This window comes from Narcine bancroftii, chromosome 2 (genome assembly GCF_036971445.1).
Source record: "Narcine bancroftii isolate sNarBan1 chromosome 2, sNarBan1.hap1, whole genome shotgun sequence".
Taxonomy (NCBI): Eukaryota; Metazoa; Chordata; class Chondrichthyes; order Torpediniformes; family Narcinidae; genus Narcine; species Narcine bancroftii.
The window spans coordinates 45367178-45384200 of record NC_091470.1 but is presented as its reverse complement, the minus strand read 5'-3'; the positions used below and the strand labels follow the sequence as shown (position 1 = coordinate 45384200).

The window sequence follows — 17023 nt, the reverse complement described above, 5'->3', positions numbered from 1 at the left end:
CAGAAACCTGAGAGTCCTCATGCAGGATAGCCTGAAGGTAAACTTGCAAGTTGAGATGATGGTGAAGAAGTCAAGTGCAATGGTGGCATTCATTTCAAGAGGAATAGAATATAGGAGTAGGGGTGTGATGGTGAGGCTCACTAAGGCACTGGTGAGTTCTCCCAGAGTATTGTGAGGAGATTTGGGATCCTCACTTAAAAAAGGATGTGCTGACATTGGAGAAGGTTCAAAGGAGGTTCACTAGGATAATTCTGGGAATGAACTGTTTGACAGGTCTTGACATGTATTTGTTTGAATTTTGGAGAATGAGGGGGAATCTCATTGGAACATTTTGAATACTGAAAGGAGTGGACAGAGTAGATGTTGAAATTTTGTTTCCCATGATGAAAGAATCTAGGATAAGAATGCATAACTTCAGCATTAAAGGATGCCCACTTAGAACAGAGATGTGTTGGACTTTCTTCAGCCAGAAGGTGGTAAATTTGTGGAATTTGTTGCCACAGGCAGTTGGAGGCCAGGTTATTGGAAGTATTTAAGGCAGAGATCGATTCTTGTTTCTCCAAGGCATTAAAGGTTATGTGGAGAAGGCTGGGCAGTGGGGCTGAGTGGGAAAATGGATCTGCTCATGATGGGCTGAATAGCCTATTTCTGATCCTATGTCTTATGGTCTTAATACATCAAAATCCCAGAGTCTTTAGTCACAGGACTTGACAACATTTTAACTCACAGTACAGATGGTTAATGTCTGCCACATGATCACTGATCAATACAAATAGTGTTAAGTTTCTAGAAAAGTCATTAAAAACAAAATTGATGATGAATTTTTCTATCTCGAGAGATTTAAAAACAAAAACACATGCTGAGGAAACACCAGCAGAGATTTTTAAGTTTGCATATAAAATTAATGAAAATATTCTGGATCAATTCATCTCGCTGACACAATAAAAAGATTTGTTCAAAAATTGTTTCTTTTATCCAGCTTGTATTAAAATGAAAAATGCCACCATCATTCCGTTAATTGTGGAAGACTGCCAAAAGAGGGTGAAGCTAACTCCCCAGTTTCACATCAACAGGCAGAGTTAGTACTCAGCTTTAAGTTCATCAGAGTAAACAGTTATCTTGGTCCACCTATGTCAATTTGATGGCAAAGAAAATGCGCCAGAGCCTCTACTTCCTTAGATGCCCAAAGCAATTTGGCATGTCAACTGAGACCTTCAACTTTGCCAGATGGACCACTGTTTGCATCCTATCAGAAAGCACCATTGAGCGATATAGAAACTGCTTAATCCAAAATCACAAGAAACTGGAGACGATTGTGAATACAACTCAGACCATCAGACAGACCCTCTTTCCCTCCATTGACTCCAGCTATACTTCCCACTGCCTTAAAAAAAAGTCAATTTATTAAAAAAAACTCATCCTACTTTGACCACACTCTCTTCCCCATTAGAAAAAAGATTCACAAGTATGAGATTACACGTCACCATCTTGAAGGACAGTTATCAAACTCCTGAATGAACCTCACACTGATATAATTATGTTGTTTTAGTTCTGCACTAACTGATCTTTCTCTCGAACTGTTCTTCAGTCCAGTTTTTACTTTCCTATCATGTATAGGATGCCTAGCTGAACTGCTCACGAAACAAACTTTCTCACTACACATTATACATTTGACAATAAACTTGATCAAATAAAATGAACTAATTAACGTCCTCCTAATAAGATGTAAACCTGACTCAGCTCAAGCTATCTCTGCACATTCATAGTTTAACAGTTAGTATTCCACTAAAACATGCAACTGCCCAATCTGGTTAATTAAGTCTCACAATTCTGTTGGGTGTTTCAGGACAGGGGTTGCTAAAGAGTCAACTGACGCACAAGTGACATTTCAGAATGGTCTCAGGAACCAGGCCATGGTCAGTAGCATGGATTTGGGTATGTGGACTCCACCTCACTTGCACCAAGTTAGTTTTGTAGATGTTCGAATCCATGGAAAATGCTTTGGAGTTAATGGCACTTAAGCAAAGCAAACACTGCATAGGCATGACTTTCCAAATACTCTCCATCCATGTTGAAACTTATTTGCTCTGACACACTAGATGAGTTTGCATCATATCATTTAAATTTTAATTATACTTATCAATCTTACTCTGTGGGGAGATTTAGTTATTCACCCTGAGGACCAAATTTTCCTACTTACTGAAAAGGTTTAATGCAGATGTGAAGAAAATCACACCCATCTTGAACTTTAATTTCAACAAATTTTCCTCAATAACTCAAATGGATAAATTGGATCTTGTTAATCTTTGTCTGGTCTGAAGCAGTTTTTAAGTACCTGAGGCATTTACAGACACTGATGCACCAACCAATATCCTCTGATGAACATCTTCGGGGGCATCATTCAAAGAAACTGAATTTATACTCTCCTTCTCAATCCAAATGTTCCTGGGGAAATTTTAAAAATGAATATTTTAGTGGTATTTAAACAAAAATCTCCCTCTTAAAAAAATATACTCAGCTTTTTAACCAGAATTCAAATCATACTGGAATATACTGATGTCCATCAGCTTTCATTTAAAATAGATATTGCTCAAAGGCTAATACCTTGAAGAAGAGCACAGACTTGAAACATCGGTTATACATCTTTACCTCCTCTGGACACTGTTTGACCTGCTTTCCTCCAGAATTTTTGTGTTTTTACTACAGGTATGCACCACTTAACGTCCACTCTACATTCTGTCAAATTGGGTGTTATGCGATGTGAACATTGTGCGAACACCATATTATATATTTAGCAAAACTATATGGGATACTGTAGTGTACCTGTAAATTTTATTTGTAAGTAGGGATCAGTGTGGTGACCCACACAGGGCTGTGGGGAGAGAGCGGAGCAGTCGGATGATTTTGGGTGTACAGAATAGAATTTCCTATAGCTAGTGATCACTTTTTCTAAATTGCCTTGGACTTGCTCATGGTAATTGAATAATTATGGGACCATGGATGTATATGCGGTCGGACATTGCCCGAACAGACGTTATGCGGCATATACCTGTACAATCATAGCATCTGCAGACTTTCACATTTAATTATGTTGATTTTCTAATGCAGGGCACCAAGGTTAAAATGTCTTAGTTATGGAAGAATGTGCAGGTAGAATATTTCAGTATTTTGGCTGAATTTGTTATGGAACACAAGAAGCAGAAAGACTGCTTTGGAGGCACTATACCAACAGAAACAAGTTGTTTACAGAAAGAAATTGAAAATAAACTTTAACTATGGCTTTGATTAATGCACGCAAGAAATCAACCACATTGAGCAGAAAATATGCAATAGATGTATTGGTTTAATATTGTCTATGCATACCTTCAACTTTGGTCATAATTAATGATTTTTGTGTGCTAAAGGTTATTTAATAACATAAACAGTTGCCATTGGGAGAATGTATGTGAAAAGTAATGAGTTTGTATGTTCCTGTCAGGAACCTTGGTTTCTGAGGGATATTGGGGATATAGTTCAGAAGGAGCGAGAAGTGTATAGTAGGTATCAGCAAGACAGAGCAGATGAGGTACTTGAGGAATATAAAAATACAAGGAAAACCTCAAGAAATAAATAAGGATATGAGGTTGCTTTGGCAGGCAAATATGAAGGAAAAACCTAAGGGTTTCTACAGGTATATTAAGAGAAAAAGGATAATCGGGACAAAATTGGTCCTCTTGAAAAATCATTGTGGTCCATTATTTATGGAGGCAAAAGAGATGGGGGAGATCTTAAATGGGCTTTTTTCCCCAATCAGTATTCACTCAGGAAACTGGCACAGAGTTGAGGGAATAAGGAAAAGAAGCAGTGAAGACATGGAACCTATACAGATTAAAGAGGAAGAAGTGCTTGCTGTCTTTAAGCAAATAAGGGTGGATAAATCCCAGAGTTTGACAAGATTTTCCCTCAGACCTTGATGGAGGCTAGTCTTGAAATTGCAGGGGCTCTGGCAGAAATATTGAAAATATCCTTAATCATGGGTATGGAGCCAGAGGATTGGAGGATAGCTCATGTTGTTTAAAAAAAAGCTCCAAAAGTAACCTTGGAAATTATTGGTTGGTGAGCCTGACATCAGTTGTGGGTAAATTACTGGAAGGTGTTCTCAGAGATCAGATATACAAGTATTTGGATAGCCAGGAACTGTTGAGAAATAGTCAACGTGGTTTAGTGTGTGATAGATCGTCCTTAACCAATCTAATAGTTTTTTTAAGGAGGTTATCAAGAATGTTGACAAAGGAAAGGCTGTGGATGTTGTCTACATGGACTTTAGTAAAGTCTTCGACAAGGTCCCACATAGGAGGTTAGTCAGCAAGGTTCAGTTTTCATAGTGAAGTAGTAAACTGGATTTGACAATGGTTGGATGGGAGAAGCCAGAGAGTAGTGGTGGATAATTACTTCTCAGACTAGTGATGTGCTCAGAATTTGGTGCTGGGACCATTGTTTGTTATCTATATAAATGATCTATATAAATGATCTGGATGATAATGTGGTAAATTGGATCAGTAAGTTTGCAGATGACACTAAAATTGGAGGCATTGTAGATTGCGAATTTTTCATAGCTTGCAGAGGGATCCGGGCCAGCTGGAAAAATGGACTGAAAAATGGCAAATGGAATTTAATGCAGATAAGTGTGATACATTGCATTTTGGAAAGCCAAACCATGAAAGTACAAACATGGTAAATGGAATGGCACGGAGGAGTGCAGTAGAACAGAGGGATCTGGGAATACAAATGCACAATTCCCTGAAAGTGCCGTCACAGGTAGATAGAGTTGTAGGGAGAGCTGTTGGCCTTCATAAATCAAAATTATGAGTATAGGAGTTGGGATGTTATGGTAAAGTCGTACAAGAGTTTGGTCGGGGACAGTGCTGCAAATAGGCCAACTAGGCAGCAGCCACCTTGGGCGCAGACCTCAGAGGGGCATGGTTTTTTTAAAATTTATTTTTCACACTATGAACCATATTGACCAAAATACGCATAAACATTTCCCTCTCGAATATACACAGTGTCATTTTCTCCCCTTTTTCCCCCCTCCCTTCCCTCCCTACTTCCCACCCCCCCTCCCCACCCACCAAACATTCAACATATACGATACATTAAACCCATTAAACAATGTCATCACTCAATGAAAATAAACAAGAAAATTATGCCATCTACTTTTACACACTGGGTCAGTTCATTTCGTCTTCTTCTCATTCTGTCATTTTAGGTGGTGGAGGTCCGTTATGTTCCATATATGGTTCCCAAATTTGTTCGAATTCTATGATGTTATTTCTTAAATTATAAGGCGCAGGGAGGAAGTGGTACAGTGCACAAAGGTCACATCAGGTATTGCATCCACTGCTCAGCCTGGTCAGAAACCCCTCCACCCTGCACTCAGCCCAGTCAGAACCACACCCCCCCACCACTCTCATGCACATAGCCCGGCCTCGGGCACAAAATAATCTGGCACTGGTCTGACTCTGGTGATGCCAAATTTGGAGAACTGTGTGCAGTTATGGTTCACCTAACTAAAAGAAAGATATCAATAAGGTAAAAAGAGTGGAGAGAAGATTTACTAGAATGTTGCCCAGACTTCAGGAACTGAATTACAAGGAAACATTAAACAATTTAGGATTTTACTCCCAGGAGCGTAGAAGAATGAGGGGAGATTTGACAGAGGTATTTAACATTATGAGGGGGATAGTCAGAGTAAATATAGGTAGGCTTTTTCAACTGAGGGTAGGGGAGATATAAACCAGAGGACATGGGTTAAAGGGGAATATTTAAGTGGGGAACTTCTTCAGACAGACAGTGTGGAACAAGCTGCCAGCTGAAGTGGTGAATACGGGCTCAATTTACAGAAAAATGGTTCTTCACAGACTAGAAAGTCCAAAGTTTCAGTGCTGTAATGTTCTGTGGTTCTACCTGTGTTGAAATCTTCAGAGCAGTTCAGTGACAGGGACAATGCTGCTTTCCTTGTGCCCTTATAAAATAAAGTATGATCGGGACTGAGTGCTAATTGTCAGAGTCTTGTTATTTGGCAACTTCCACACTACCATTTGAAGAATTAAAAAGGTAGAGAAAAAAAGTATATATTTTACATTGGACATTTCATGACCTCAGTACATTTTGTCACTTGTTTTTGTCAATTAGGATGTTCTAAAATAGTGATTCTCAATGTGGGTGATGGAAAGATCCAAAGGGGCAGTCAGGAAAAAATGGGCATCCCGAACCTTCAGACTTGTTATTATTCAGTCTGCTTCCGACTTTAATGAAGAAACCAGTACAGTAATTTTCTGGCCAGACTCAGGGTGGCAGTAGTGAGTAAAATAAACTGCAACAAGGCATTCTTGCATGATCTGTTCTCAATGGCCATCATGTAATACTGGTGTCACGAACCCCCCCCCCCCCCCCGCCACAGTGTTGCCACCACCCCTGCTCGGCGGCATCACTGCAGCCCCCCCCAACGCTGCCATTAACCCCCACCCCCCCCGCTCAGCACCACCAATAAAGCCCCCCACTCAGTGCTGCCACTAAAACCCCACAGCACCACCACTGAACTCCCCTCTCAGTGCCACCATGCTCAGTGCTCCCACTAACCCCCACTCAGCACCACCACTGAACTCCCCTCTCAGTGCCACCACGCTCAGTGCTGCCATTAACCCCCACTCAGCACCACCACTACTGACCCCCACCCTGCTCATCGCTGCCTCTAACTCCCACCCTCTCTATGCCGCCACTACCCCATCACACTCAGCGCCATGACTACCCCCTACACCACTCAGCTCTGCCATTAAACCCCCCACTCCACTCAGCCCCGCCACTACCCCCACCAAGCTCAGCACTGCCACTTACCCCCCCGCCCCAGTGCTGCTACTAATCCCCCCACCCCCCCCTCAGCACTGCAACTACCCCCCTCTCCAGAGTGGCACTGTATGGTGCAGGGGCACTTGGGATGTGGCCTGGAGGGCTAGGGGGTGGCAGCCCGAAAAAGTTTGGAAACCACTATTCTAAAGTATAGTTACTGTTCCAATGTATAGTGTAATACCTGCAAAGTCAATTCCAATGTCTTGGCAATTATTTGCAACAAGACAAAGCAACATTCTTCACAATGCTAAACCAATTAATGATGTTGTCTTCTCTAAATGCAAAACATAATTCTTTGGTTCTATGGGAAAAGATTAATTTTTTTCCTTACCTGAACCTAGTCATTGTAGTCATACCATAAAATTTGGCCTCGTAGGGATTAAAGGGACCATGCAAATAGACCTGAATGCATCACAAGGCAAACAAATCAGTGAACAAAACATTGCATAATGACTTGAATTTTGGATTTTGAATTCATAAATTAAATGATTCCCATTTTATTGGAATAGTCATTTTACCTTATTAATTGGAAAACCTAGCTTTGCAGAAGAGAATTTTTTTACTAATGCTTGAATCTGCTTCCAGTCTTCCTCTTTCTGAGTCCATGTAGTCTGCTGATTTAAACACATCCTTTTCTGGAGAGGAGTCTGCCACATGGTTTTCAGTTGCTCATGACTTAACTAGTGAAAAAGACATTGATTTTAAAATACTGGAAGACAAAGCAATATGTTGTTCAATAGAAGTAAATCTTTACTTAATGTTTTTTTTTAAATATTGTGCTTAACATGTAAACTTACATACAAACCTTTGAGGAAAGTACCAAACAAATCATCTTTCATACATGTAAGCCTTTTCCCCATATCCCCTAATTCCTCTATCATGTAAAAATTTATCTAAACGAATTTTAAATATGTTTAATGAGGCAGCCTCAACCACTTCCCTGGTTAGAGAATTCCAAACATTCACTACTCTCTGGGAAAAACTATTTTTCGTCATCTCTGTCCTAAATCTACTCCCCCGAATCTTGAGACTGTGTCCTCTCGTTTTAGTTTCCCCGGCCAGCTCAAAAAACCTTCCTACATCTATCCTATCCATACCCTTCATAATCCTATATGTTTCTATAAGATCTCCTCACATTCTTCTGAACTCGAGCGAATACAATCCTAGATGATTTAATCTTTCATCATAAGTCAACCCCTTCATCCCAGGAATCAACCTAGTAAGCCCCACTGGGCTTGATGAAAGATTTGAATCTCAGACACTTGGAGAAGGCTGAATTCAAGAGAAAGGAATTATTCCTTTTATTCGAAACAACATGATTTCTACACGAGAATGGATTTTTTTTCTGGCATCAGCCCAGTTGGAAAGTAGGATAGTGGACACCGAGTACATAGCTTGGCTGTTGTCAGACCATTCAGCCCTAACTTTGCAGATAAGCAGGCTATGACATATAGATGATGCCTCAATCCATTGCTGTTGGGAAAGCTGAAATGTTGGAGCTTTGTCAGAACTCAGACAGAACTGTTCTGCAAGATGAACTGCCCCTCTACTGACAACAATTTTTTTTAAATTTGGGACATGTGAAAGGCTTATTTAAGAGGCTAGATAATTGGATACATTAAAGGGATAAAAAAGGGGATATATAAAGGAAATTAATAATTTGCAACAGGACATCGTTCAATAGGAAAAAGATTATCAAAGATCTGGGTCTGAGGAAAAATATAGGGATTAAGTGAATAAAACGTTCAAATACATTGCAGACATACAAAACAGAGAATCTGATCTTAAGACTGAGGCAACAGTATTATGAGCTGGGGGTAAGGGCCCATAAAGTCTTGACCTGGCAGGTGAGGGCAGAAGAGGTCTTAAGGACAATTAATGCAATTCAAACAGGGGAAGGCAAGATTTCATATAAGCCAAAAGAAATAAATGATACATTTCGTAAGTTCTATAAAGAACTATATTAATCAGAATCAAGGGATAATTTCTTGCTTTCATTGGAACTACCAAATTTGAATCAGGAGGATTGAGAGGAGCTAGACACCCCCTTCTCTAAAGAGATCGAATATACTCTGAGCACTCTGCAGGCGGGTAAATCACTGGGAGAGGATGGTTTCCCTGTCAAATTTTATAGAAAACTCAAAGACCTTTTAATGCCCCTTCTTATGGTGGCTCAGGTAGCAGAGTCTTTCTCAACAGCAATTATTACGGTGATCCTGAAAAAAAGACAGCGATCCATGGAAGCCCTCCTCCTATAGGCCTATGTCATTATCAAATCTAGGTTATAAAATTATAGCACAAAACATTGGCCAATAGATTGGTGAAACATTTGCCAAAATTAACAAACCCAGATTAGGCTGAATTTGTTCAAAAGAAGCAATCAGCAGATAATGTAGCTAAATTGCTCCAAATAATACTCCTGGCACAGTTGGGGGAAGACCTGGGAGTGGCCATATCCTCAGATGCAGAGAAGGCCCTCGATAGATTAGAGTGGGATTTTCTGTTCAAGGTATTGGAGAAATTTGGATTGGGTCAAACATTTATCAATTGGGTAAGGACATTGTATTATAAAACCCAGGCTAAAATAGTCACAAAAGAAGGTAAATATAAGCCTTGTTAAATGGTAAAGGAAGCTTCTCATCTTTAAATGAGTCAGCCAATACCAAGCTCAAGGCGTTTGGAGAAAGATTTTAAAAATTCAACAGGAAAACTATCTGGTCCTGCAGATTTACCAGACTGTAGTTAGGAAATAGCCGCAGGCATATCTTCCTGTAAAATAGGTTTCTCCAGACTGTCTGTCTTGAGAAAGTACAGGCAAATTCAACCAATCTAGGAATTCTGACATTGAAACATAGTCATTATTAAATTCAGAGGTATAAAGATTAGAGTAAAATTCTCTAAAAGTCTCATTGATTTTGAAATAATTTGTTTAATCTGTTTAAATGAGAGATTACCATCTCTCATCCAAATCTTATGGGTTTTTTTAAAAAGCAGAAATTCCTTTTAATTGTCCAGCTAGTAACTTACTAGACTTTTCCTTATGACTATAAAAGTCAGCCATCAAAGTAAATAAAAAAGATATCTTTCAATTTGTATCATTTGATGACTCACACTCAAGGATATGCCAGATTTGATCTTGTAATGTCAGCTAACTCTGAGCCAAATATATACGTACACCATAGGTAGTCTTGGCATATAGAATCTATGAGGACAAAGAAAAACTGGTTCCTAGTTGTTATTCAAGTTGGATGTCTAGATAGGACATACTGGATGTCTGTTCCTCACACTCACCTCCAGCACATATCAATCATACACGTTCTTGGAAAGATACAAGAAGGAGCCAACAACCTTCAGAATTTGAGACCACCTATGTACAGCCAAGGTAAAATGATTGAACTACAGAAGTTAGTTCCTAATGTGATGAAAATTATTATTTGAGAATGCAAAGAAATTATAAAACATAATAATATATGGCCATATATATCCAGTGGTTCATCTAGAAATTAGGCAACATTATGAATATTCTATCCAAATAGAAATTTGTGTCTTTGAATGCATAAATTTATTTGCTTTTTAACAAAGTTGTCATTTGATATTGATTCACCAATTAAAAAGTTCTCGTTATATGCTTTCTTTTTGGAAAATGGACTGGTGATGATTATAAAAGAAGATGTTGGTGGTGAGGAATGGAATTAGCAGATTTGAAAAGATACACTTGATTTCTCTTTTCACAGATGCTGCCTGGCCAACTCAGTATTTGTAGCTTCTTTTTTCAGATTTTGATTATCTGCAGCTATTTTGCATTTAAAGAGGTGAATTACCTTCCCAAATGTTACTTTGTCTTAAAAAAACATTTTGTGGCCTATTTATCTGGCATGAAATGTAAAAAAGCTTGAATAAATAACATAATTAGATGATGCTAATATACAATTTATTTGCTCTACCCAAATCCCTTTTTGAAGGTTTTGAATGATACCACAGGCCATTTTGAACTTTAGTGAAGAGAATGTTTTTAATTAAGGTGTCCATAATTACAAGAATGCATTTCCCAAAGGACTATGCATTCTTAACTCAATCATATTCAAAACTGAGACCGACAGTCATGGTTTCTGATGAGCATTGGATAGGAATCAAGATTTGAGGTAGATCAGCCATTATCTTACTGACTGTCAGAGCAGTCAGAAAGGCTGCATGTTGTGGATTCATTCATTTCACAAAAATAGTTATCGCACCAGCCTATCCAACCAAAACCTGTTTCCAAGAAAGACATTTAAGGAATCTGGAGCAAAAATGGAGGTCATTCAGCAAATGTAGAGGCAAAGGGATGTTCGGCATTTCAGTTCAATACCCTGTCTGAGAACTGGTATTTACTGCGAGGTAGAAGCCATTTAAACCCATGCTGTCCAAGTACACTCAAATTAACCTACAATCTCATATATTTTGGAAAGAGTAGAAAACTGGTGCGCCAAAAAAAAGCCTATGCAAACACTGGGAGAAGGTACAAACAGTGCCAGAATTGAATCCAGCTCCCTGGGGCTGAAAGAGCATTGTGCTAACAGCTATAGTAACTGTACCACCCAATGAGAGGAATGGATGGGGTAGGAGCAAGCAAACAATCAATGGATCTATATGAAGAGGGGTTGATGGATAGCTGGAACCAACTGGGAAGGAAAGTTGGAAATGGCAACAGAAGCTGGATGGTGGTAAATGGAGTCAAAGGACTGAAGGTCATGAAATCTGATTGTGTTGGATAGCAAATAAAAATAAAAGAAGCAGGGTGGGTCACGTGATGTGAAGGAAGGAGTAGGGCATGTCGCCGAGAGCTTCTGAACAAGGACGAAGGAAAAACACCTAAAAATTGAATTTGGAAGATACTGAACGAATAAAAAAGAATAAAGCCCCTAACAGAAAATAGGAAAATAACTACCATCAACAGGAAACTGCAACCAGACCAGTGTTGAACTGGAAGAATAAAAACAGCCCACCTTGACAACAGCAAGATGGCACAGGAAATGCTGAAGGTAGTGGGCTCGGAGCCCAGAGGGCAACAGCCCGACGTGTGGGTGAAGGGGGGGGAGGAGCCCCCAGTGCTTACCCAACAGAGTGGCAGCAATAAAATCAGCAACCACATGAAAATCAGGTAGTGACGATGTGGGTGATTCTGTCACCAGTGGAGGGAAGAGAAGATCTGCGGAAGGATGGAGAGGGGGAAATAATGGGAGTGCTAAATAGTTTTAATGGCGGGTATTATATGGGGTCGGGGTTTGTGGTGATATTTTGTGTAACTGTCCTTTTTGGGTTCGTGGTCCTTGTTTTTGTTTCATATTCCCAGGATTTGTCACGGGCCCGGCAGGCTGGAGCAGATGGCTGGAGCAGATGGCTGAAGGAAAAAGGTTATTTGAACAATGGACACAGGGTGGTGGAGCTATGTGGGAAACAGAAGCCTGAGAATCTCTGGGGCAATGGCTAAAATTATAAAGAATGTAATGTTAATGATTTGATCGAGCTAGTGAAGAGAAAAAAAAGTCTTGACGCACATTAAAATAAATGGGAGCAGATCTGACCTGTCTCCAAGAAAGACATTTAACAGAGTGGGAACACCAAAAGCTAAAAAGGGGATGGGTGGGCCAGGTAATAGCCTCCTCATTCAGCTCAAATAAATGGGGGGGGGGTGGCAATTCTGATAGGGAAGAGGGTTCCAAGGAGAATGCAGAATATGATCACAGACAGAACAGGAAGATTTGTAAAGGTGCATTGTCAGATATATTCAGAATCCGGGACTGTGTATGGCCCCCAACTTTGATGATGAAAAGTTCACACAGGACATTTTCTTGGGATTGGCAGAGGGAAAGGAAAACATTCTGGTTGGGGGAAGTTTTTAATTTTTGTCTGAATCCTGTCTTAGATAAGTCAACAAATAAAATAACTAAAACAAAGACAGCGAGGGAGCTGAACTTGAGGTGGAGGTGGAAGTATCCAAGGGAGAGCGATTGTTCTTTGCTATTCAAAACAACATGACCGCTACTCTGGAATAGATTTTTACTTGGCTTCAGCCCATTTGAAGAGTAGGATCATTCTAGACTTTCTCAGATCATTCACCCCTGACATTAACAATAGAAACGCCAGGGGATTCACGTGATGGAGTAGTGTCCGGTAGGGGAATAACAGCCCTCTCCATAAAAGAAGAAATAAAATAAAGAAAATACAAAGTTCAAGAAATACAAAATATTACAAATAAAAGATAAAGTTGTAGAGAAAAGAAAGAAAATGGCAGCCAAGGAGAAAAAGTAAAAACAATGGGGTAAAAAGAAGAAAAGAAGCCGGAAGAGAAAGGAGAAGACCTTACCTGCATGAAGAAACAGGGAGCCATAATGGAAAAGAGAGCCCATTCTCAGAGGTTGGTGACAACCCTGCAGAGTCACGACCCCCCCCAACCCCCCTGATTGCTGGACTGTAAAAATGGCTCTCTGAGCCAAATAAAAGTGTGCAACTGCGCATATTAAGAACACCAAAAGGAGGGGGGCTCATCAGAGGAGCGGGCAAACACAATGCGACCAGCTGAGGGATGCCTGACACCAGGGATCTCAGCTGGAAGAAGAGGAAAGTGACAGGAAAGGGAGTAAAAGCAAAGAGCAGCAGCAGGAGGCCCAACAGATGAGTAGCCCAGAAGAAGAGGGCCAACAGCAAGAAGAAGCCCAGCAAAGTGAGACAAGCAACTCATCAGGAAAGTCAGAAGAGACACAGATACAAGGAAGTGAAGAAGAAGACACAAACACAGGTCCAGACACAGAAGAAGAGGAAGAAGACCAAGATCTGCAAAGAGAAATAGAAGGTAAAATAGATGGACAGAATATAACGTTTTTTTCAAGAACAAATGAGAGCATTAAAAGAATGGTTGACATTAGAATTGTGAAATTAAAAGAAAAATGAAAATGTACAGAAGATAAAGTGAATAGAAAATGTGGAAGAGTGAGAAACGGCTGTAGAAATGGAAGTGAATGACTTCAGAAGAAAATTGGAAGAAAGTGATAAAAAAGTTGGAGTCACAAGAGATATATATATACATGTTGGAAAATTGTAGAGAGCGAAACAACATAAAAATAGTGGGCCTAAAGGAAAATGAAGAAGGCAAAGATATGAAGGAATTTATAAAAGGTCCTGGGAATGACAGAAATACAGGAAAAAATGGAAATAGAAAGGGCACACAGAACACTAGCTCTGAAACCACAGACACATCAAAAACCAAGATCTGTTTTCATAAAATTTTTGAGATATACAACAAGAGAAAATATACTGGAGCAGGCAAGGAATAAAGTTAGAGAAGATAATAAACCATTGGAATACAAGTTTTGAACTCTTAAAGAAGAGAAAGGAGTTTAATACAACAAAATCGATCATATGGAAAAAAGGTTATAAATTTATGTCAAGACATCCAGCTGTGCTTAAAATATTTATCCCTAGGAAGCAAAACAGACCGTCCTCAGATCCAGAGGAAGCACAAGAATTTGCAGAAGGGCTGCAAGACAGGAGATATGAAGAGTTGTAACAAGAATGAAAAACGGTGATAAAATATATATAAGGATGTAAAAATAATGTATATGTAAGAACTAAAGAAGGGAAAGAGAAGGGAAGGAAGTAAGGGGGAAAAAAAGAGGGTGAACTTTGTTTTATGTGTAAAAAAAATGTCTTTTCTGTGGGGGGTTGGGTGGGAGAGAATAACCGTCACTGCAAAATCAATTGATGCTTACGAGCGGGATCGCAATCCAAATGTAGAGGGGAGTTGTGGTTGCCCGCCAAAGGATAAGGGGCAACTCAGAGCATGGGGGGGGGGGGGGTACATTTTGGACTAAGAGAATATTGGATGTGGGAGTTGTTGAAGTATTTTGTTTTAAATGTGTTGTCATACATTGAGTTTAAAAAGGGAAAACTGAGAGAAGAAAATGTGAAAAAGGGGGATGGTGGTGGTGAGGAAACGGTAATGAGGTGTAAACAGGATACGAGATGGACATGTTGAATTATAGGACTATAAATATTAATGGAATACATAACCAAATTAAACGGAAGAGGCTATTAAATTTACTGAAAAAAGAAAAAATAAACATAGCATTTGCGCAGGAAATGCATCTAACTGAAGTGGAACATAATAAATTATGTTATGCACATAGCGGCAGCATCATATAATTCAAAAGATAGAGGTGTATCAATATTAATTAATAAAAAGGTACCAATCAAAATAGAAGAGGAAATAATAGATCCAGCAGGGAGGCGTGTAATGATAAAGTGTCAGATATATTCAGAATTTTGGAATTTGCTTAATATATATGCACCTAATGAGGAGGATCAAAAGTTTATGCAAGATATATTTTTGAATATTGTAGAAATGCAAGGGAATATATAGGAGGAGATTTTAACCTTAATTTGGATCCAATGTTGGATAAAACTGGACAAAAGACTAGCAAAAAGAATAAAGTGGCCAGATTTATGGTTAAAACAATGCAGGAAATGTCTGTAAATTTATTAATCTAATTCATGCAGTTCAAGGAAATAAGATGCCAACAGTGGCTTTTGCTTTAGACGCAGAAAAAGCCTTTGACAGAGTAGAATGGAATTATTTATTCAAAGTATTACAGAGATTCAATCTACCAGAAAAATATATTAATTACATTAAAGCATTATATAATGGACCATTGGCAAAGGTAACAGTAAATGGATATGTATCGAACCATTTTAAATTAAGTAGGTCAACTAGGCAAGGATGTCCATTATCTCCCTCACTGTTCGCTTTAGCAATAGAACCATTGGCAGAACTGATAAAAACAAAAAATAAAATAAAAAGGGATAAAAATAAAAGAGATGGACTATAAAATCAGTTTATTTGCAGATGACATCATAATATACTTAACAGAACCAGAGATATCAATAAAATTACATAAGAAATTGAAGGAATACAGAGAAATATCGGGGTACAAGATCAACGCAAATAAAAGTGAAGTGATGCCAATGAGTAATACGGATTATGTAGAATTTAAAAAAGAATCACCATTTAAATGGAAAACACAAGCAATCCGATACCGAGGTATGAAGTTAGATAATAATTTAAGACACTTGTACAAATTAAATCATCACCCACTAATAAAGAAATTGCAGGAAGACTTAGAACATTGGAAAGAATTACCGCTAACATTGATAGAGAGAGTAAATTGCATTAAAATGAATGTCTTCCCAAGGATACAATACTTATTTCAATCGTTACTAATTCCCTTAACAGAGAAATTCTTTAATGAACTAAAGAGAATAATAAAGAAATTTTAGTGGAAAGGGGGAAACCGAGGATAGCGTTAGATAAACTAACAGAGAGGGACAACCGAGGTGGTTTGCAGTTACCAAACTTTAAAAATTATTATAGAACAGCTCAATTAAGGTATTTCAGATTTTTATCAGACAAGGGAAAAACCAGATTGGACTAAAATAGAGCAAGATAAAATAGGGGAGAAGGTACCGGAACATATACTTTATAAGTGGGATGAAAAGTTGATACAATGTAAAAGCTCACCAGTATTGCATCATTTACCCATTATATGGAAGAAGATTCACTTAAAAGGAAAAAAAACAAATTACAAAATACTAAATTATTGATGCAAAATCAGCTAATCCCTTTGACAATAGATAACCTTTCCTTTAAAGAATGGGAGAGAAAAGGAATTAAAAGAATAGAAAATTGTTTTTTGGGAAATAATTTATTTACATTTGAACAATTGAAGTACAAATATAGTATAACTCATGGTACAATGTTTGCATATCTTCAATTGAAAGCTTACTTAAAGGATAAATTGGGAAACAGACTGAGTTTACCAGAAGGAAGCAGCTTTGAATATGTGATTACAAACACAAGGATAATTAAAAGATTTATAACGAACATGTACATCAAGCTGCAAGAGAAGGAAAATGATTAAATAAGCTATAAACCAAAACAAAAGTGGGAAAAGGATTTAAACATAAAGATAAAAAATGAAACATGGGAAAAGTTATGTTCTGGAATTATGAAGAATATAATAAACACAAGGTTATGCATGATACAGTATAATTGGTTACACAGGTATATCACACCCCAGAAGTTAAATACATGGGACCCAACAGT

General features: G+C 38.6%; 1 protein-coding gene across 3 annotated transcripts in view; it reads right to left on the bottom strand.

Moving 5' to 3' along the window:
* Positions 1 to 17023, bottom strand: part of tdrd9 (tudor domain containing 9) — a 156122-nt gene that overhangs the window by 25097 nt on the left and 114002 nt on the right. For all 3 annotated transcript variants that reach the window (XM_069916545.1, XM_069916546.1, XM_069916547.1), the window contains 3 exons: positions 7404 to 7565; positions 7217 to 7287; positions 2336 to 2445 (listed from right to left, as the gene is read on the bottom strand). In XM_069916545.1, coding sequence (XP_069772646.1) covers positions 2336 to 2445; positions 7217 to 7287; positions 7404 to 7565 — 343 coding nt within the window. The remainder of the gene's footprint in view (positions 1 to 2335; positions 2446 to 7216; positions 7288 to 7403; positions 7566 to 17023) is intronic.